Source organism: Ovis canadensis, chromosome 25, assembly GCF_042477335.2.
Source record: "Ovis canadensis isolate MfBH-ARS-UI-01 breed Bighorn chromosome 25, ARS-UI_OviCan_v2, whole genome shotgun sequence".
Lineage (NCBI taxonomy): Eukaryota > Metazoa > Chordata > Mammalia > Artiodactyla > Bovidae > Ovis > Ovis canadensis.
Genome location: NC_091269.1, coordinates 58907036 through 58928610, shown reverse-complemented (window position 1 = coordinate 58928610; position 21575 = coordinate 58907036). Strand labels below are relative to the sequence as shown.

General features: G+C 42.7%; 1 protein-coding gene and 1 non-coding gene across 2 annotated transcripts in view; one reads left to right on the top strand and one right to left on the bottom strand.

Moving 5' to 3' along the window:
- Positions 1-4626, top strand: part of GLUD1 (glutamate dehydrogenase 1) — a 39555-nt gene extending 34929 nt beyond the window's left edge. Inside the window, exons 12-13 of the mRNA XM_069572375.1 lie at positions 723-785; positions 3238-4626. Of these exons, the coding sequence (XP_069428476.1) occupies positions 723-785; positions 3238-3357 (183 nt within the window). The 3' untranslated portion in view covers positions 3358-4626. The remainder of the gene's footprint in view (positions 1-722; positions 786-3237) is intronic.
- Positions 2598-2704, bottom strand: LOC138430627 (U6 spliceosomal RNA). The gene has a single exon (XR_011253312.1). It is a non-coding gene; the product is annotated as a U6 spliceosomal RNA (small nuclear RNA).
- Positions 4627-21575: the final 16949 nt, after the last annotated feature.

Below are 21575 nucleotides of genomic sequence, written 5' to 3'. Positions count from 1 at the left end.
CAGTTCTGTATCCATGCCTCCTATTCTGCCCAGCTCGCCACCAAAGCTCTTCTTGTCCAGGTAACCGCTTTGGCAACGTCGCCAAGCTGTCATTTGCCACGTTGTCGTTGTCCAGTCCTCAGCTGCTTCGCTGCTCACAGGTGATCACCCCCCGTGGAAAGGCGTCTTAGCTCCCAGGGCGCTGCATCCTCCTGGATTTCTCCCAGCTTCACTCGCCGGCCCTTCTGCTGAGGCCTGCCATCACTCTGCCCTGTTAACAGTGGAAGCCCTCGGGCCCTGAGCCATTCTCAGTCTGAATTCAAAATTTTGGTGATCTTAGGGGCCTGGTTTTTAACTGTGTATGCCGTTTCCTCTGCTAGAATCTAAACTATGAGAAGAAAGAAGTTTCATTGTTGTTTTCTGCTGCGTCCCCAGTACCTAGAAGAGTTCCTAGCACATAGTATATATACAATATTTGAATGAATGGGTGCGTGAGTGAAAGGCAGAGCAGTATTCCACTGGTAAAGCAAGTGTTTCCTAATTTGGTAGAACAAGTTTGGAATAAGGTTTAACCCATGTTTCTTAATTGATACAAATGTTATACAAGTGTTTTAAATTAAGTATATCTTGCCTGAAAGAAAACAATTCTATCTCGCTGTATATTGACTTAAGAATCCTTTGCGCTCTGACAGGTGAAGCATGTCTTTGTATGGTTTTGGTTAAACTAGTCTTTTTCCTAACAGGGTGCCTCTGAGAAAGACATCGTGCACTCTGGTCTAGCTTACACCATGGAGCGCTCTGCCAGGGTACGTACACAGATGCCGTCGGTGTTTCTGCTGGCTGCATGAAGTGCAGCTCAGCTGCGGCACCTCAGCTGCCCGACTGTGTGAGCAGTGACAGGAAATACCAGTCTGCTTAAATGTTCCAGAACGTGTGCTTTTTCATTCTTATATGATGAGCGTTGTTTCTAGGGTCCTCAATATGTTTTCCAGACTTTGAAATAAATACTGCCAGGTTAGGAGGAGTGATGTTTAGCTTAGTCAGCCAAACTGGATTGCAGCTCAGTGCACATTACTCTGTTACAGCTACAGGAAGCTACCTTACTGCATAGAATTTGGTCTATATGAAAGTTTTCTTGACAACTTGATCATTATTGCAAAGCCTTTCAAGCACAGTTTGTAGTCCAGTTTTCTTTCTTTTTTTATTATTTTTAATATATATTTATTTTAATTGGAGACTAATTACTTTACAATATTGTATTGGTTTTGCCATACATTAGCATGAATTCACCACGGGTGTACACGTGTTCCCCATCCTGAACCCCCCTCCCACCTCCCTCCCCACACCATCCCTCTGGGTCATCTGAGTACACCAGCCCCAAGCATCCTGTATCCTGCATCGAACCTGGACTGGCGATCCAGTTCACATATGATATTATACATGTTTCGATGCCATTCTCCCAAATCATCCCACCCTCGCCCTCTCCCGCAGAGTCCAAAAGACTGTTCTATACATCTGTGTCTCTTTTGCTGTCTTGCATACAGGGTTATCATTACCATCTTTCTAAATTCCATATATATGTGTTAGTATACTGTATTGGTGTTTTTCTTTCTGGCTTACTTCACTCTGTATAATAGGCTCCAGTTTCATCCACCTCATTAGAACTGATTCAAATGTATTCTTTTTAATGGCTGAGTAATATTCCATTGTGTATTGTACCACAGCTTTCTTATCCATTTGTCTGCTGATGGACATCTAGGTTGCTTCCATGTCCTGGCTATTGTAAACAGTGCTGCGATGAACATTGGGGTACACGTGTCTCTTGGTGTGCATGTCCAGCAGTGGGATTGCTGGGGCATAAGGCAGTTCTATTTCCAGTTTTTTAAGGAATCTCCACACTGTTCTCCATACTGGCTGTACTAGTTTGCATTCCCACCAACAGTGTAAGAGTGTTCCCTTTTCTCCACACCCTCTCCAGCATTTATTGCTTGTAGACTTTTGGATCGCAGCCATTCTGACTGGTGTGAAATAATACCTCATTGTGGTTTTGATTTGCATTCCTCTGATAATGAGTGATGTTGAGCATCTTTTCATGTGTTTGTTAGCCATCTGTATGTCTTCTTTGGAGAAATGTTTGTTTAGTTCTTTGGCCCATTTTTTGATTGGGTCGTTTATTTTTCTGGAATTGAGCTGCAGGAGTTGCTTGTATATTTTTGAGATTCTTTGTCAGTTGCTTCATTTGCTATTATTTTCTCCCATTCTGAAGGCGGTCTTTTCACCTTTCTTAGAGTTTCCTTTGTTGTGCAGAAGCTTTTAATTTTAATTAGGTCCCATTTGTTTATTTTTGCTTTTATTTCCAATATTCTGGGAGGTGGGTCCATAGAGGATCCTGCTGTGATTTATGTCAGAGAGTGTTTTGCCTATGTTCTCCTCTAGGAGTTTTATAGTTTCTGGTCTTATGTTTAGATCTTTAATCCATTTTGAGTTTATTTTTGTGTATGGTGTTAGAAAGTGTTCTAGTTTCATTCTTTTACAAGTGGTTGACCAGTTTTCCCAGCACCACTTGTTAAAGAGATTGTCTTTTCTCCATTGTATATTCTTGCCTCCTTCGTCAAAGGAAAAATATGGAATGCTTCACGAATTTGCGTGTCACCCTTGCGCAGGGCCCATGCTAATCTTCTCTGTATCGTTCCAGTTTTAGTATACGTGCTGCCGAAGCGAGCAGAGTCCAGTTTTCTCAGATTCTATCCACTTGGCATTAAGTTGAAATAGCAGAGCAGATACTGATCATGGTGTTTGCCGTTAATTTTTTTAGATAACTAGCATACCGTAAATTCACCCTTTTAAAATATATAACAAAACAGCCTTTAAGTTTATTCACAAAGCTGTGTAGCCATCGCCACTAACTCCAGAACATTTCCATCACCCATCCTTAGTTCATTTACATTATTAGTGTATATCATACTTGCTTCAGATTACTAGATGTCTAAGGGGCCTAGAGATAGCTCACATCTTAAATCTTGAAGAGTAGAGTAGCACCTTCTTGTTGCCTAAACAATAGTCTGTATCAATTCCAGAGAATTAATCCTTCCCACCTAGAAGCTGTTCTTCCGCCTATGCAGTTTCTCTTTGGCTATACAAATCCAGCCCTAAAGTGGCACCCGGGCAAGCTGTACCAGGCTCACATCCACCCTGTGTGTTCACGGATTGGCTGCTTGAGTCGGGGTGATAATCACTGCCTTTTCTCCTTCATCTCAGCAAATCATGCGCACAGCCATGAAGTATAACCTGGGACTGGACCTGAGAACGGCCGCCTACGTCAACGCCATCGAGAAAGTCTTCAAGGTGTACAATGAAGCTGGTGTGACCTTCACATAGACCAGGCTGTGGCTGACATCCTCACTGCCCTTTCACCTCTTCATCTGCAGACCTATCACAAGTTTACATATAACCACAGAAATCTCTCTCTCATGACGTAATAGGTAACGGACACCATTCGCAGCAAGTCAATCCAAATCAGCCCTTTAAGAAAAAGAAATTAAGGTTAGGGGATCATATATAAGCTAATAGGTGATCGTAGAAATCAGCTACTCCAGAGAGTCGTTTGGGCATTTTGCCTTTAAATAAGGGTTCTCCGTCTGCCTGTGCTGCCTCCCTCCATGGCTGCTTCCAGCACAGTCAGCTGTGGCCCTAGGAAAGCCCCTCTCGGCCAAGACCAGTCAGTCACTCGCCACTTCAGCTCTGAACACGTCTGTCAGGTGCTTTGACACATGTAAGAAGCAGGTATATGGCATTTTCAGGAGGCAGCATGGTTCTCAAGTGAGTTACTGGTATTTTACATCAGCAAAATAACTCGATTTTATAGGTTACAAACAACAACAACAAAAAAAACAAAACTGTCTCTCTTTATGTATTTTATTCTTTTAGAAAAAGTACATGCTGCTGTAAGAAAATTGCCTTTAATCGTTTAATGAGCCTAACCTTGACTCAAGCAGTGAATGCCTATAAACGTAATAAATGAAAAAAGCTAGTATTTTTATAACATAAAACAGTATCATTTATAGCTTGTCAATTGCATACTGTCATCCAGCAAAAATAAAAAGCCCAGTAGAGAATTAAGTTATCTTCATACCTGCAAATGATGGAGGCTATTTTTGTTAAGGCTGTCGGAATTTGCTAACCACAATTATGATATATAGTCCAAAGAATGTAGTGACCTCCTTATCATGTTAATCAATTGTTCTCTTTTGAAGATCTGTTGCATTGACTAATTGAACGATAATTCAAGTAGAGTATCCCAGAAAAAACCACGTGGGCTCCCTCTTCGGAGTCTGGCTGGCAGCATTGCCAATGGCCCCAACTCGCCCTGGCTTGGTGTCCTCGTTTAGAGGCCTCATCTTTGCGCACGGCTTCGTCCCTAGTGGGCTGGAAGCAACTCGGGGTTCTATTTTGTTGGGAGTTGTTTGGCCAGGGCCTTTGAACAGTAGTGCCCCAATGAAGTACTAGAGAGTATTTATGTAAGAATGAGCTTTTCTTTTTTTTTTTTTAACAATAATATCCTTTTAGAAATTTCTAACTACTTTGTAACTGCATGACTTAACCTGGTGATAAAACAGTTATTAAAAAGACTACCTTTTCCAAAGCTAATGTTTCATTTCTGTGTTTTTGTATTTGATATGTTTGCCTCTTTCAGTACATGATAAAACTATAATTGGGTTTCTAAAATTTTTGAAACAAACACATAAATAACGTATCTTTGGATTATATTGAGCAGCCCAAATTTGATTCTTGGATTCTTTTGTGTTTTATTCTATGAAACATTATCAGTGGCTGTTCTCAGGGAAGAGGTTCTAAGGCTTAAAACTGATGTACCAACATAATTTATATACCTTTTTTTGTATATAAGTAGTTTTTAACAAAGGGAGGTTTTGTTGATTATGTTTTGTTTCTAATAATTTAGTCAAAGGATATAACAAGACAGAATACTAATAATCATAGTATTCATATGATTGATAGTAATCATAGTATCCGTAATCAACAACTGGATTCCAGACCTGAGTCCACCAGCTTATATAGCTGGCAAATCTGGAACATAACTGTCAGCTGAACTTAGTGTCTGTTTTGTGCTGAGTCTGTCTCTCCATGGTTCTGAGCATCTGGGCAAGGAGTAAATAAGCCCATGGCCCTGTGGTCATGGCAGGCCCTTCCCAGTGTCTATTTGCATTCTAAATGGAACATCAAAATAGGGATGGGGCGGCAGGGAAAGATGTGAAAACAAGTTCCAGACTATTTGGAACAATACCAGGTAGGTGAGTAGAGTTCAGGTCATGTGAGAGTGGGGTGATGAATCTTAGTGTGGTCTTTGGCTGACATATTGGGAGCATTTATATAGTCATGCTGCGTCTCCGGCATTGCAGGCAGATTGTTTACTGCTGAGCCACCAGGGAAGCCCGAACACCTATGAGGTTAGTATTATCCTAACACCAAAGCCAGGCAAAGGCAAGATGACACGCCAATATCCCGTGTGTGTGTCTGTGTGTACCTGCGCTTCCCAGGTGGCTCAGCGCCGTGCAGTGAAAATCAGCTGCCATGCAGGAGACAGGTTCAGTCCCTGGGTCAGGAAGATCCCCTGCAGAAGGAAATGAAAACCCACTCTAGTCTTATCACCAGGAAAATCCCATGGACAGAGAAACCTGGTGGGCTACAGTCCATGGGGTGCAAAAAAGTCAGACACAGCGTGGCAACCAAACAGTATATGAGATATATATATATATATAAATGATATTCAATATCCTGTAATATGAGTCAGAACTGCCATCCTTTAAAAGTCTACAAATAATAAATGTTGGAGAGTATGTTGGGAAAAGGAAACCATCTTACCCTGTTAATGGGATTATAAATTGCTATAGACATTATAGAAAACAGTGTGGAAGTTACTGAAAAAAAAAAACTAGAGGTACCATATGGTCCAGAAATCTGTCTCTTGGGCATGTCTCCAGACAAATCTCTAGTCCAAAATGATACCTGGATCCCTATGTTCAGAGCAGCATAACAGAATAGCCAGGACATGGAGACAACCTCAATGTGCACTGACAGATGAATGGATAAAGAAGCTGTGGGCATACAATGGAACATCACTCAGCCACACAGAAGAATGAAATACCGCAGCTCGCAGCAACAGGGATGAACCTTGCAATCACCATAGCAAGCGGAGTAAATCAGGAGACAAGCACCAGATCACATCACTCAGACGTGGAATCTAAAACATGTCAAATGCACAGACCTGCCAGACAAGACTCAGAGCAGACCTGTGGTTGCCAGGGGAGAGGGAAGCAGGGGAGGGAAGGACCGGGAGTTTCGGATTACCATGTGTGATTGAGCATATAGGATGGATAAACAAGGCCCTACTGTATAACACGGACCTATATTCATTGTCCTATAATAAACCATAATGAAAAGGCATATGTGTAACTGAACCACTTTGCTGTATACCAGGAACTAACATGGCACTATAAGTCAATTATTCCTCAATTTTAAAAAATACCCCTTAGTAACAAAGACATGAAAGTATTCAGAAACCATATCCAATGGCACATAAGTATATACATCATGGAGAAGGCAATGGCACCCCACTCCAGTACTCTTGCCTGGAAAATCCCCTGGACGGAGGAGCCTGGTGGGCTGCAGTCCATGGGGTTGCTAGGAGTCAGACACGACTGAGTGACTTCACTCTCACTTTTCACCTTCATGCATTGGAGAAGGAAATGGCAACCTACTCCAGTATTCTTGCCTGGAGAATCCCAGGGATGGGGGGGCCTGGTGGGCTGCCGTCTATGGGGTCGCACAGAGTCAGACACGAGTGAAACGACTTAGCAGCAGCATATACATCATACATACGTCATGATCATGTAGGATTTATCCCAGGAATGCAAGGATGGATCAACATAAGGAATCAATCTGAAACCTTTTTTATGAATGAAGATGGCGCCAAAGGTTCTCCACCGAAGCTGCTGCCCTCTCAAAGCCAAAGCTACAGTAAAGGGTTTGGAAAGCCAACAAAGCAGTGTTCAAAGGCATCCACAGCCACAAAAAAGGGAGACCCGGACATCGCACACGTTCTGACAGCCCAAAACACTGTGACTCAAGAGGCAGCCGAATATCCTTAAAAGAGTACCCGGAACAGAAACAGGTTTGACCGCTATGCCATCATCAAGCTCCCCCTCCCCGCTGAGTCAGCCCCGAAGGAAACAGACAACACACTGGTATTCACTGTGGATGTCAAGGCCAACAGCTAGATTAAACATGCAGTGAAAAAGCACTATGATGTTGACATGGCTAAGGTCAGCACCCTGATCAGACCTGAGGAAGGCATGTATTTAACTGGCTCCTAACTACAATAGTTTAGATATTGCAAACAAAACTGGGATCGTCTAAAATGAGTCCAACTGGCTAATTCTAAATATAAAAGTTTTCACTGTATGAAAATGAGGAAATCAATCTAACAAACCCCATTAACTGAACAAAGTGGAGAGGGGACACATAATCTCAATTGCTGTGGAAAAAGCACTTGACAAAATTCAAGGCCGTTTCTAAACATAAACAACTTTTGTGAAAAACCTACAGCTAATATTATACTCATCGGTGAAAAATAGAAAGCTTTCCCTGAAGAACAATGTCCTTGCCTTCACCCTGTTATTCTACATGATACTGGAAGTCCCAGCCAGAGCAATTAGGCACCAAAAAAAAAAAAAAGCCATCTGAATTGGAAAACAAGAGAAACTGTTTACAGATGACACGATTCTATATATAGAAAATCCCATAGAACATACACACACACACACACACACACACACACGCTCTACTGGAACTAATAAACTAAGCAAAGTTACAGGGCACAAGATCAACACTCAAATATCAGTTTTCCTATGCATCAGCAAAAAGCAATCTGTAAAGGAAATTAAGAAAACAATTTAATTTACAATAGCATCCAGATGAATAAAATGTCTGGGAGGAAATAAATTTAACCAAGGAGGTGAAAGCCTTATAAAGCTACAGACCAATGGAATAGAATTGAGAGTCCAGAAACGTCTATGGTTAACTGATTTTTTTTTTTAACAGTGCCAACATCATTTGTATCAGTTTCCCAAGGCTGACTTAAAGTACCACAAACTGGATGGCTTAAAACCACAGAACTTTGGGGACTTCCCCGGTGGTCCAGTGGTTAAGAATCCACCTTCCAAAGCAGGGGACATGGGTTTGATCCTTGGTTGGGGATTAAGTCTGGATCACAGCTACTAAGCCACGTGCCGCAGCTAGCAAAGCCTGCGTGCCACAACAGAAGATCACACGTACTTTAACGAAGATCCCATGTACCACGGCAACTAAGACCCAACAGAGCCAAAGATAAATAGCTAAACAAACATTTTTTAAAAAACACATGGAACTCTATTGTCTTGTAGTTTGGGCTGCAATAAACTAAGGTGTCAGCAGGACCATGCTTTCCCTGAAGCCCAAAGGGAAGAACTTCTTACCTTTTTCTAGCTTTTAGTGGTGGCCATCAAGTCGTGGAAAAGTGAAGTGAAGTGAAGTCGCTCAGTCGTGTCCAACTTTTTGTGACCACATGGACTGTAGCCTGCCAGGCTCCTCTGTCCATGGGATTCTCCAGGCAAGAATGCTGGAGTGGGTTACCATTTCCTTCTCCAGGGGATCTTCCTGACCCAGGGATCGAACCCAGGTCTCTCGCATTGGAGCCAGAAGCTTTAACCTCTGAGCTACCAGGGAAATGGCAACCCACTCCAGTGCTCTTGCCTGGAGAATCCCAGGGACGAGGGAGCCTGGTGGGCTGCCATCTCTGGGGTTGCACAGAGCCGGACACGACTGAAGCGGCTCAGCAGCAGCAGTAGCAGCAGTGAGTCGTGGCATTCTGTGGCTTGCAGCTGTACCGTCCAATCTCTGCTTCTGTCGTCACACGGCCATTGTCCCTCTGTGTGTGTCTTCTTATAGGGACACCAGGTATACTGGACTAAGTGTCCACCTTACTCCAGGATGACTTCATCTTAACTAGCTACATCTACAATGACTGTTTCCAAATAAGGTTACATTCTCAGATACTGGAGGTTAGGACTCAGACATATCTTTTGTAGGTGGACTCAGTTCAACACATAACACCATTCAATGAAAAAAGAATAGGCTCTTCGACAAAAGGCATTAGGACAACTGTATACCCACATGCAAAGGAACAAAGCATGACTTCTTCCTCCATGTATAAAAAGTAACTCAAAATGGATCAAAGACCTAAATATAAGAGATAAAACTGTAAAGCTATAAGAAGAAACCATATTGATAAACCTTCATGGCCTTGAATTTGGTAATAAATTCTCATTTTTTATTTAATTTCATTCTATTTCATTCCTTTTTTATAATATCTAACTATTTGTATTCTCTTTTTGATATTGATCTCATACCTTCCTTTAGTTCTTTAGATCTAATTTCTTTTAGCTCTTCAAACATGTTTAAAATAGCTGAAGTCTTTGTCTAGTAAGTCCATTTTCTGGGCATCTCTAGGTACAGTTTCCATCCCCCACACACAGTTTAAATCGATCATAATTTCTTTCCTTGCATATCTTCGTTTTGTTTTTGCTGAAAACTAGACATGTTAAATGTGGATGGAGGGAATGTTCTTTGGACAGCATGCCCACCTCCTCCTCGCTGCTTCCTAGAGTAATGAGCTACACTGAGCAGAATCAGACAGGGCAGTGCTGGAGCCAAACCATTTTGGCTACCTTCAAGCTAATGGTTGACTTCCCTGGGGGCTCAGACGGTAAAGCGTCTGCGTACAATGCGGGAGACCAGGGTTCAACCCCTGGGTCGGGAAGACCTCCTGGAGAAGGAAATGGCAACCCACTCAAGTACCCTTGCCTGGAAAATCCGATGGACGGAGAAGCCTGGTAGGCTACAGTCCATGGGGTCGCAAAGAGTCCAACACGACTGAGCGACTTCACTTCACTTCAGACATGTTCAACAATACAAAGTGGGAACTCTGGAAATCAGATTTCACACTCCTCCCCCCCAGACTTGCTGTTGTTGAGTGTTTAGTGACCTTTCTGAACTAATTCTTACTGTCAGTGTTCTCTGTTGCACGTAGCCACTGAAATTTCTCCTCAGTTAGCTTAGTGGTCAGCTAATGACTGGACAGAGATTTCTTCCAGGACCTAGAATCAGTAGGTCTCCTGTCTTTGCCAAGACTCTGTGCATGCTGGGCCTCACCTTCAACACTAAGCCAGGCAGTTTACATGTTGGCCTTGGTTCTCACATCCTGCTTGCACAAATCCTCAGGGTTAAAGATGAGAGCCGAACCTCAGGCCTTCTCAGGTCTTTACTGAACTATGGCCTCACACATGTTCATGGCCTATATTCCCAGCAGCGTATTGGGAATCTTCAGAGTATGTTGGGAATTTTCAAAGCCCCGAAAGGACATTTTAGGCCCCAGTTTTTCCTTTTAAACTGATTTTTTTTTAAATTTGCTTAAACTGTTATTTACCACCTCATACTGCCTCAAGTCCAAGGGAGCCCCTAAGCCTTCTCATTCACCAGACGGTTTCTTTCTTTCTGCCAGTAAGAGGCTCTCTTCTTTTAGTGTTTTCCTGTGTTTTCGTGTAGAGCCCCCTAGAGGGGCCCCAGTGGCGACTCACTGACAAAAATAGTGGCTTTGTTTTGCATCTTTTCTTCTGTTGTTCCTTGTTGAACACTTTAAAAGCAACATCTACAGATTAAAAAGCATTCATTCCAAATATCTAATCTTTGCAACTTTCTCACAATATCTGAGGTACTTTGCCTCCACCCCCACAAAAACATCAAATTTGCCATTCTAATGTTTTCAGGGGCCTTGGGATCTGCATTAGTGTGACATCTATAAACCTGACAAGTCCTTTCTAAAAATTCAGAGAGGTCTTCATCTGTTTTGCTGCATTGTTTGAAACTCTTTTTGCTTTGGTTCTCCTTTATAAAGTTTTGCCAAGATGCATTTATCTTCTAATAAGGGCATTCTTCCTTCATTGGAGTCCCAATTTGGTTCAGCTCAGGGTACTGCCAAGTGGGCTTTGGGTGTGGAAGATCCTCCCTATTAAGGAAGGTTGCAATCTCTCCAATTAAATAACTCTGAGAAACCCGGTGGGCTGATCATTTGCACTTAGGTTCCCTATGAGATTAGGCTTCCCTGGTGGCTCAGACAGTAAAGCGTCTGCCTGCAACACCAGAGACCTGGGTTCAATCCCTGGGTCGGGAAGATTCCCTGGAGAAGGAAATGGCAACCCTACTCGATTACTCTTGCCTGGAAAATGCCATGGACAGAGGAGCCTGGTAGGCTACAGTCCATGAGGTCACAAAGAGTCAGACATGACTGAGCAACTTCACTTTCACTTTCCCTATGAGATAATGGGGAAGGGAAACTGTCTTCCCCTGGGAGTGGCTTCTGGCCCAAACTGAGTGCCCTCTCAGATCTTACATGATACCAGACCAAGTACTTGTGCCCCAAAACCTAACACGGGATTTTCTAACTGACCTCTATTAGGAAGGGAAGTCGTGAGCTCCAGTGTCAGAAACTGGGGCTGGGTAGGAATGATAGATGTTGCTGCTGCTGCTGCTGCTGCTAAGTCGCTTCAGTCGTGTCCGACTCTGTGCGACCCCATGGACAACAGCCCACCAGGCCCCCCCTTCCCTGGGATTATCCAGGCAAGAACACTGGAGTGGGTTGCCATTTCCTTCTCCAATGCGTGAAAGTGAAGTCGCTCAGTCGTGTCCGACTAGTAGCGACCCCACAGACTGCAGCCTACCAGGCTCCTCCATCCATGGGATTTTCCTGGCAAGAGTACTGGAGTGGGGTGTCATTGCCTTCTCCTGATAGGCGCTAGAGGGTTGGATATAATTGGCATAATGGCCAGAATGGCTGGGACTGCTAGCTCAGCCAGAGGAGTTAAGGTTTCAAGCAACATATCCTCGCTCTCATCTCCTTCATTTTCCCAATGTAATAGCACAAATGCTTGCTCACAAAGGATTTCATCCCTCTTCCCCACTTCTTCACAAAATAGCTATAGAGTCATTCAAAAGTCACTGTGCAGAGGAAGTAAGAGATGAGGGTTCAAGCCCTGGGTCGGAAAGATGCCCTGGATGAGGGTATGGCCACCAGCTCCAGTATTCTTGCCTAGAGAAACCCATGGACAGAGAAGTCTGGCAGGCTACAGTTCATGGTGTCACAAAGAATCAGACACAATTGAGGTGACTTAGTACACACTCATGCACACACCAGAATTTTAGGAGCTCCATACAATTTCTAGAACATGTATGTTAATCATCTTTACACATGATGTAAATGTGGTGGGTTTTTTTTCCAACATCACCATGCTTATTTATTAAGGAGTTCTGAGAAAAAAATTGTTCAAAGTACTGCTGTGGACCTCATTTACATATGATACACTGCAAGAATTTTTATCACCCCTTATTTGACAATGCTTCCCACATAATTTAACATACCAAATAAGCCTAATTAGTTTAATATTCCTCTGAGACAGAAAGAAAACAAATAATTTGAGATGTTACAACCCCCAGGAAAACTTCAAAGTTAACTAGCTTCAAATGAACTTCATTTAGAATTTGATCTTTAGGAAGTTTATCAAAAGTATCAAAAGTTTTAACCAGTGGTAAAAGATCTCAAAAAAAAGAAAAGATCTCAGTAGCAAATATAGATCACTTAAAGAAACAATTACCAAAAGCATTTTAATATTTTAAGAAAACTTTGTCCTCTTAGAGAACCAAATTCAGGTTTTGCACCACTTTCTTAAATTCAATTTTAGCTAATCCCGATCACACACAAAAAACTTTCAGTGTTCTGCCTCCAAAAACCTTACACAATTTTCTATATGCATATTAATCTGTCCCTCACTTTTTCCATTCAGAACAAGCTCTAGAACAAAATCACATTTTTCCCTTTAACAAAATACATTTTCATGCCTCATACCTTCTTTGCTAAAGACACACACACTACATCTTGCATACTGAAATACTCTCCTTACAATTCTTAACCTTAAAACTTTAATCTCCAGTGAAAACCCAAGAAGTAATTTTGAAACTGTCAAATCAGCATTTCCTGATTGACACACTTATGCTTTAGTCTTCCTCTTCTAAGAAGGCAGAAGTTGGTAAATTTAGACATGCCTGCAATGGCACCCACTCCAGTGCTCTTGCCTGGAAAATCCCATGGACGGAGGAGCCTGGTGGGCTGCAGTCCATGGGGTCGCAAAGAGTCGGACACGACCGAATGACTTCACTTTCACTTTTCACCTTCATGCGTTGGAGAAGGAAATGGCAACCCACTCCAGTGTTCTCGCCTGGAGAATCCCAGGGACGGGGAGCCTGGTGGGCTGCCATCTATGGGGTCACACAGAGTCGGACATGACTGAAGCGACTTAGCAGCAGCAGCAGCAATTAATGTTCTAATATTTTATCCTATTTGAAATGAGCTACATAGTCAATGATTCTCTTCATTTAACTTAGTTTCAAGTTACAAAAATCTAGAGAGACTATTTCAGATAGACATTCCCCAAATATAATTATTCCTATGTGCTGTGCTGTGCATGCTAAGGCACCTCAGTCATGTTCGACTCTTCATGACCCCATGGACTGTAGCTTTCCCGGCTCCTCTTCCATGGGATTCTCCAGGCAAGAATACTGGAGTGGGTTGCCATGCCCTGCTCCAGAGGATCTTCGCAACCCAGGGATTGAACCCACGTCTCTTACGTCTCCTACATTGGCAGGCGGGTTCTTTACCACTAGCGCCACTTGGGAAGCCCAATTATTCCTATAGAATTTACCTAAATTTTACTTCATATACCTCTATTTTATTTACTTAAAAGCTTTGTCATTTGTTATTTTTCTTGCTGAGAAACTTTGTAGCAAGAACAGGTCTTCTTTGATTTCTAATAAACTTAGGTACAATAAAAGTAATATACTTAATGTTGATGACCCTAAGCACAAATCTGTATAAATCAAACCAACAAGCTTAAACAAACTTTCATCCCAGATATTAATTTAATACTGAATATTTCCTAGATCACATGAACACAAAATTCATTCTAGCTAGAATTTTTATATTTGAGTATTTATATAAGTGCTTAATTTCCTTTAAGCTAATTCAATAGATGAACTCCCCAGGTCGGTACGTGCCCAATATGTTAATGGAGATCAGTGGAGAAATAACTTCAGAAAAAAATGAAGGGATGGAGCCAAAGCAAAAACACCACCCAGTTGTGGATGTGACTGATGATAGAAGCAAACTTTGATGCTGTAAAGAGCAATATTGCATAGGAACCTGGAATGTTAGGTCCATGAATCAAGGCAAATTGGAAGTGGTCAAACAGGAGAAGGCAAGAGTGAACATCGACATTCTAGGAATAAGCGAACTAAAATGGACTGGAATGGGTGGATTTAACTCAGATGACCATTGTATTTAAACTACTGTGGGCAGGAATCCCTCAGAAGTAATGGAGTAGCCATCATGGTCAACAAAAGAGTCCGAAATTCAGTACTTGGATGCAATCTCAAAAACGACAGAATGATCTCTGTTTGTTTCCAAGGCAAACCATTCAATATCACGATAATCCAAGTCTATGCCCCAACCAGTAATGCTGAAGAAGCTGAAAGGTTCTATGAAGACCTACAAGACCTTCTAGAACTAACACCCAAAAAAGACGTCCTTTTCATTATAGGGGACTAGAATGCAAAAGTAGGAAGTCAAGAAACACCTGGAGTAACAGGCAAACTTGGCCTTGGAATGCGGAATGAAGCAGGGCAAAGGGTAATAGAGTTTTGCCAAGAGAACACACTGGTCATAGCAAACACCCTCTTCCAACAACACAAGAGAAGACTCTACACATGGACATCACCAGATGGTCAACACCGAAATCAGACTGATTGTATTCTTTGCAGCCAAAGATGGAGAAGCTCTATACAGTCAACAAAAACAAGACCAGGAGCTGACTGTGGCTCAGATCATGAACTCCTTATTGCCAAATTCAGACTTAAATTGAAGGAAGTAGGGAAAACCATTAGACCATTCAGGTATGACCTAAATCAAATCCCTTATGATTATACAGTGGAAGTGAAAAATAGATTTAAGGGACTAGATCTGATAGACAGTGCCTGATGAACTATGGACGGAGGTTCATGACACTGTACAGAAGACAGGGATCAAGACCATCCCCATGGAAAAGAAATGCAAAAAAGCAAAATGGCTGTCTGGGGAGGACTTACAAATAGCTGTGAAAAGAAGAGAAGTGAAAAGCAAAGGAGAAAAGGAAAGATATACTGTCTGAATGGAGAGTTCCACAGAATAGCAAGGAGAGATAAGAAGGCCTTCCTCAGAGATCAATGCAAAGAAATAGAGGAAAACAATAGAACAGGAAAGACTAGAGATCTCTTCAAGAAAATCAGAGATACCATGGGAACATTCATGCAAAGATGGACTCAATAAAGGAGAGAAGTGGTAGGGATCTAACAGAAGCAGAAGATATTAAGAAGAGGTGGCAAGAATACACAGAAGAACTGTACAAAAAAGATCTTCATGACCCAGATAATCACGATGGTGTGATCACTCACCTAGAGCCAGACATCTTGGAATGTGAAGTCAAGTGGGCCTTAGGAAGCATCACTACGAACAAAGCTAGTGGAGGTGATGGAATTCCAGTGGAGCGATTTCAAATCCTGAAAGATGATGCTGTGAAAGTGCTGCACTCAATATGCCAGCAAATTTGGAAAACTCAGCAATGGCCACAACACTGGAAAAAGTCAGTTTTCATTCCAATCCCAAAGAAAGGCAATGCCAAAGAATGCTCAAACTACCGCACAACTGCACTCATCTCACATGCTAATAAAGTAATGCTCAAAATTCTCCAAGCCAGGCTTCAGCAATACGTGAACCATGAACTTCCAGATGTTCAAGCTGGTATTAGAAAAGGCAGAGGAACCAGAGATCAAATTGCCAGCATCCGCTGGATCATCAAAAAAGCAAGAGAGTTCCAGAAAAACATCTATTTCTGCTTTACTGACTATGCCAACACCTTTGACTGTGTGGATCACAATTAACTGTGGAAAATTTTGAAAGAGATAGGAACATCAGACCACCTGACCTGCCTCTTGAGAAACCTGTACGCAGGTCAGGAAGCAGTTAGAACTGGACATGGAACAACAGACTGGTTCCAAGTTGGGAAAGGAGTATGTCAAGACTGTATATTGTCACCCTGCTTATTTAACTTAAATGCAGAGTACATCATGAGAAACGCTGGGCTGGAAGAAGCACAAGCTGGAATCAAGATGGCCGGGAGAAATATCAATCACCTCAGATATGCAGATGACACCACCCTTATGGCAGAAAGTGAAGAAGAACTAAAAAGCCTCTTGATGAAAGTGAAAGAGGAGAGCGAAAAAGTTGGCTTAAAGCTCAACAGTCAGAAAACTAAGATCATGACATCCGGTCCTATCACTTCATGGGAAATAGATAGGGAAACAGTGGAAACAGTGGCTGACTTTATTTTGGGGGGCTCCAAAATCACTGCAGATAGTGATTGCAGCCATAAAATTAAAAGACACTTACTGCTTGGAAGGTAAGTTATGACTAACATAGACAGCATATTAAAAAGCAGAGACGTTAATTTGTCAACAAAGGTCCATCTAGTCAAGGCTATGATTTTTCCAGTGGTCATGTATGGATGTGAGAGTTGGACTATAAAGAAAGCTGAGTGCCGAAGAATTGATGCTTTTGAACTGTGGTGTTGGAAAAGACTCTTGAGAGTCCCTTGGACTGCAAGGAAATCCAACCAGTCCATTCTAAAGGAGATCAGTCCTGGGTGTTCATTAGAAGGACTGATGTTGAAGCTGAAACTTCAATACTTTGGTCACATGATGCGAAGAGCTGACTCACTTGAAAAGACCCTGATGCTGGGAAAGATTGAAGGCAGGAGGAGAAGGGGATGACAGAGGATGAGGATGGTTGGATGGCATCACCAACCCAATGGACATGGGTTTGTGTGGACTTCGGGAGTTGCTGATGGACAGGGAGGGAGGCCTGGCGTGCTGCAATTCATGGGGTCGCAAAGAGTCAGACACGACTGAGTGACTGAACTGAACTGAATTCAATAGAGCTGTTTTACTAAGTAATGCTGTCATTTCTACAATCTATAACATATACAAACACACACACATACATACAAGGACCTCACAGTTCCCACTCCAAAATTTCAGCCCTGAATCAGGTACAACAACGTAAAAACCTATCAGTTACAAAAGAGGTTAGGTTTTGGCAAATGGGGCAAATCAAGATCACTGGTCTAGATGACTAAACACTTTTTATAAATATTTATTTTACTTCTATTTGTAACTTTTGGTGATTTTAGGAATGAAGTGGAACCTTTTCTTCCTGAGAATGTCCCACTTTTAGACAAGAGGAGACAGGGTTTTGGGGTTTGTTTTTTTTTCCTATTCCTTTCCTCCATTTGACATCATTAAAAGTTTCAAATATCACAAAACTGATTTGGCTATACCAAACAAAATGAAATGACAAACCCAAAGGACAAACAGAAAATCCTAAACAAACCCTCAAGTTTGGTCTTGGGGGTGTTACATACGCCAACAACATGCTGCAGCTGCTGCTGCTGCTAAGTCACTTCAGTCGTGTCCAACTCTGTGCGACCCCATAGATGGCAGCCCACCAGGCTCCCCCGTCCCTGGGATTCTCCAGGCAAGAACACTGGAGTGGGTTGCCATTTCCTTCTCCAATGCATGAAAGTGAAAAGTGAAAAGAAGTCACTCAGTCGTGTCTGACTCTTAGCAACCCCATGGACTACAGCACACCAGGCTCCTCCATCCACGAGATTTTCCAAGCAAGAGTACAGGAGTGGGGTGCCATTGCCTTCTCTGACGCCAACAACACAGGAGACCATAAATGAAGTACTTAACACAGCAAGGACAGCAGGACGTAATGTACAGGGTCCCACGATAACCCTGCCTAAATCCCTTGTGGTGATCCTAACAGGTACTGTGCTCACACATTGTTATCAGTACAATAAAACAGCATCTTCTCCTCACCCAGGGTTCATAGCTGTAATCAGATGACTTATCCAAAATAAGCTTCAGAGAACTTTCTTTAGGGTTAATTCAAACAGTCTCCATTTTTTTTTCTTTCAATCTTGCAATTACATACTTTTGTATTCATTTTTAAAATAAATTTATTTATTTTAATTGGAGGCTAATTACTTTACAATAGTGTGGTGGTTTTTGCCATACTTCAACATGTGTCAGCCACTGGTGTACACGTGTTCCTCTGTCCTGAAGCCCCCCACCTCCCTCCCTACCCCATCTCCCTGGGTTGTCCCAGATCACCAGCTTTGCGTGCCCTGATTCATGCATCGAACTTGCACACTGAAACATCCATATTACCATATGTAAAATATTCCCCATTTTTAAAGACAGAAACTCAAGACAAACAAAACACAAACCTCACGCACAATGCTAGCATCAGAGCAGCAAAGGAACTGGTCATGTGTCTAGTAAAAGCCCAACAACTCTACGCTTTCCAACAGGGCACTCCACTCAAATATAAAACAAGTTGGCTTATTCCCAAGGAAAAGCCCCAAATGAAGAGAAAAGTTTCTGGCTGAACACACCAGAGCAACTTACCCTACTGTGTGGATGGAGCTTGTCAACTCCTAAATGTCGATTTGCTGTTCCAGTTGCCAAGTTCTGGGGAAGCCGGTGCTGCTTCGGGGAATTTTGAAGCCAAGATTCTCGGGTTAAGTGGCCCGGCAGTTGCTAGGGCCTTCCCCGAAAACTCCCCAACAAGGGCTGGCTAGCCATGAGTAGCAAATCTTGAGCTCTAACAAATTTTGGTGCAGCTCATGCTGCTCCCCACACTATAGGCCGATAAGTGGAGAAATGAGTTGTTAGGGCAAGGATTAACAACTTCATTCAGAAAGCCAGCACACAAGAAGATGGTGGCCTCACATGCCACAGAACCATCCTGCCTGAGGTTGGGTTCTTTCACACAAAAAGGGGAGGGGGTAAAGTCAAACACTTCCTGGTTCCCATCAGCCTCCAGGAGAGATGTGTTCATTTCTCCCTCCCTGTCGTCATTCACAGGTGTGCCTGCTGCTGCTGCTGCTGCTGCTAAGTCACTTCAGTCATGTCCGACTCTGCGACCCCAGAGACGGCAGCCCACCAGACTCCCCCGTCCCTGGGATTCTCCAGGCAAGAACACTGGAGTGGGTTGTCATTTTCTTCTCCAGTGCATGAAAGTGAAAAGGGAAAGTGAAGCCGCTCAGTCGTGTCCGACTCTAGCAGGTATGCCTGGTCAGCATGTTTCCTGAGAGCTAAATAAAGGTATTTTAGCTTCATGCTCGTTACCTGGGAGGCAGGTTTTCCAGAGATGGGCCCTTACCTATAATTTAAGCTTACAGGAGATATCCTTTTAGTGATCAACTCGCAATAGAATACAAAGGTACTTTCGTATTACACTGGTTTTCAAATATGAAACCAGCAAAGTTTAAGAAGCACTTAACTAGGAAGCAGTCTTCAATAAGCTAGAATGTGGCCTCCATAACCACATTTCAAAATATATCTGTATTGGTTTTCTCTTAAATTCAAGCATCATTTACATTTATATAATAGAAAAAGTGAGGATTCCTCATATTTCCAAAGAAACACAGAGTTGCACACGGTTAATATTTTATATACATACAGACATGGTTAACATTTGCTATATACATACGCATATATATTCTACCAGTTTTCTTGTTTGCTTTGAAAAAAAATGAACTAGTTCTACATACATATTTCACATGTTACTAACTCATTTGTTCCCTAATGATATATGTACATTTTTCTCATTCTTAACAGCCACCAGGGAAGCCCAAGAATACTGCAGTGGGTAGCCTATCCCTTCTCCAGCAGATCTCCCCAAGTCAGGAATTGAACCAGGGTCTCCTGCTTTGCAGGTGGATTCTTTACCAGCTGAGATACCAGGGAAGTCCCTTAACAGCCACAGAGTATTCTGCGCACAGGGACGGAGGAAGGGCATATATGAGACACGTGTATTTTCTCCTTTATCCATGAGTGTGAGCCTTGAGGTTACTACCACAGTGGTCCCTAACCTTTTTGGCACCAGAGACCAGTTCTGTGAAAGACAGTTTTCCCACAGATCGGCGGTGGGGGTTGGGGGGGGGTGGCTTTGTGATGATTCAAGCACATTACATTTATTGTGTTGGAATAAATGTCTTGGAAGCCCAAGAATACTGCAGTGGGTAGCTTGTCCCTTCTCCAGCAAATCTCCCCAACCCAGGAATCAAACCAGGGTCTCCTGCTTTGCAGGTGGATTCTTTACCAGCTGAGATACGAGGGAAGTCCCTTAACAGCCACAGAGTATTCCATTTCATAGAAATGCAGTAATTGTTATCCAGTCCTTAGATGGCCATCTAAGCAAAAGTCCCATTTTTCATGCTAAGGCATTATAAATATGCTAGAAGTAATAAATGTCAGTTCTATAGTGTGTGTCAAACCTAATAAGCACAATTAAGCTTGCCAACCAAGTGATTTCTGATTACCATTTTAGGGTGTTTCTGATCTCGTGTTATCACAAATATGTCAGGATGTATCCTCACCCTGTGGGCCTCTGTCTGTGTACCTGAAGAATAAAATAAACGCTGCTAAGAGGAACTGCCGTCCAAAGAGCCTGTTCTGATTGACACTAAAACTCACAAGTCACATCCTTTTGAGCTTGGGTTTGGATTGGGAGAATTCAGAAGTCATCAGAAACCAAACCAAGATACAAGGCCCAGACCCAGCTGGACAGTAGCAAACGTTTCAAGCCAGGACACTGGATTTTCCTGGGCCATTCAGAAACTTGTGAAGCCAATTCTGAAAGACCATCAGAAATATGGTGAGCAACTAACTCGTTCCACAAAACACCTTTTATGGTACTGATTCATTCATGGCAGGAAGGAGGGAAGGCCAGGCTCTCTTGCCTGCTACAGCCAATTTAAGCCTAATGCACGTCTCTGAGCAGAGGCTTGACAGAGTCTCCAATGGGGGGCAGATTCAGTTTCTCCATGACAATCACGATTCTGTGACTGTCCAGAAGAAACAGTTCTCTAAAGCCTCTTTGAGAACCTGAAGCAGTCTGCCTGATCCTGCCCAGCTCAGTTGGCCTGTTATCTTCCCTGACTCCTGCAAGAACATTCAAAGAAAACCCAAATAGCATGTAAGCTGAACTGTGGTCCTTTCTTGGGGTATCCTGGAAGCACTGAGGTGTTTGAAAGCTTTGCATAGTTTCTGGGGAAATAGTCTTTTAGGAGAGGTAGCACAGACACCAACAGTCCTCAAGAGCTCCTTGCTGACACGAGAGATCATAAACCTAGAGCAGCACATCTGATTAATCTCAGGGAACTGTGTGGCCCCCAGTGCGAGCCAAGGTGCTGGCCCCTTGTCACTGCAGAGGGCACACTCGGGACACAGGCAACGTTTCCATCCAAACAGGAACAAAGCCAGGGCTCAGCGTA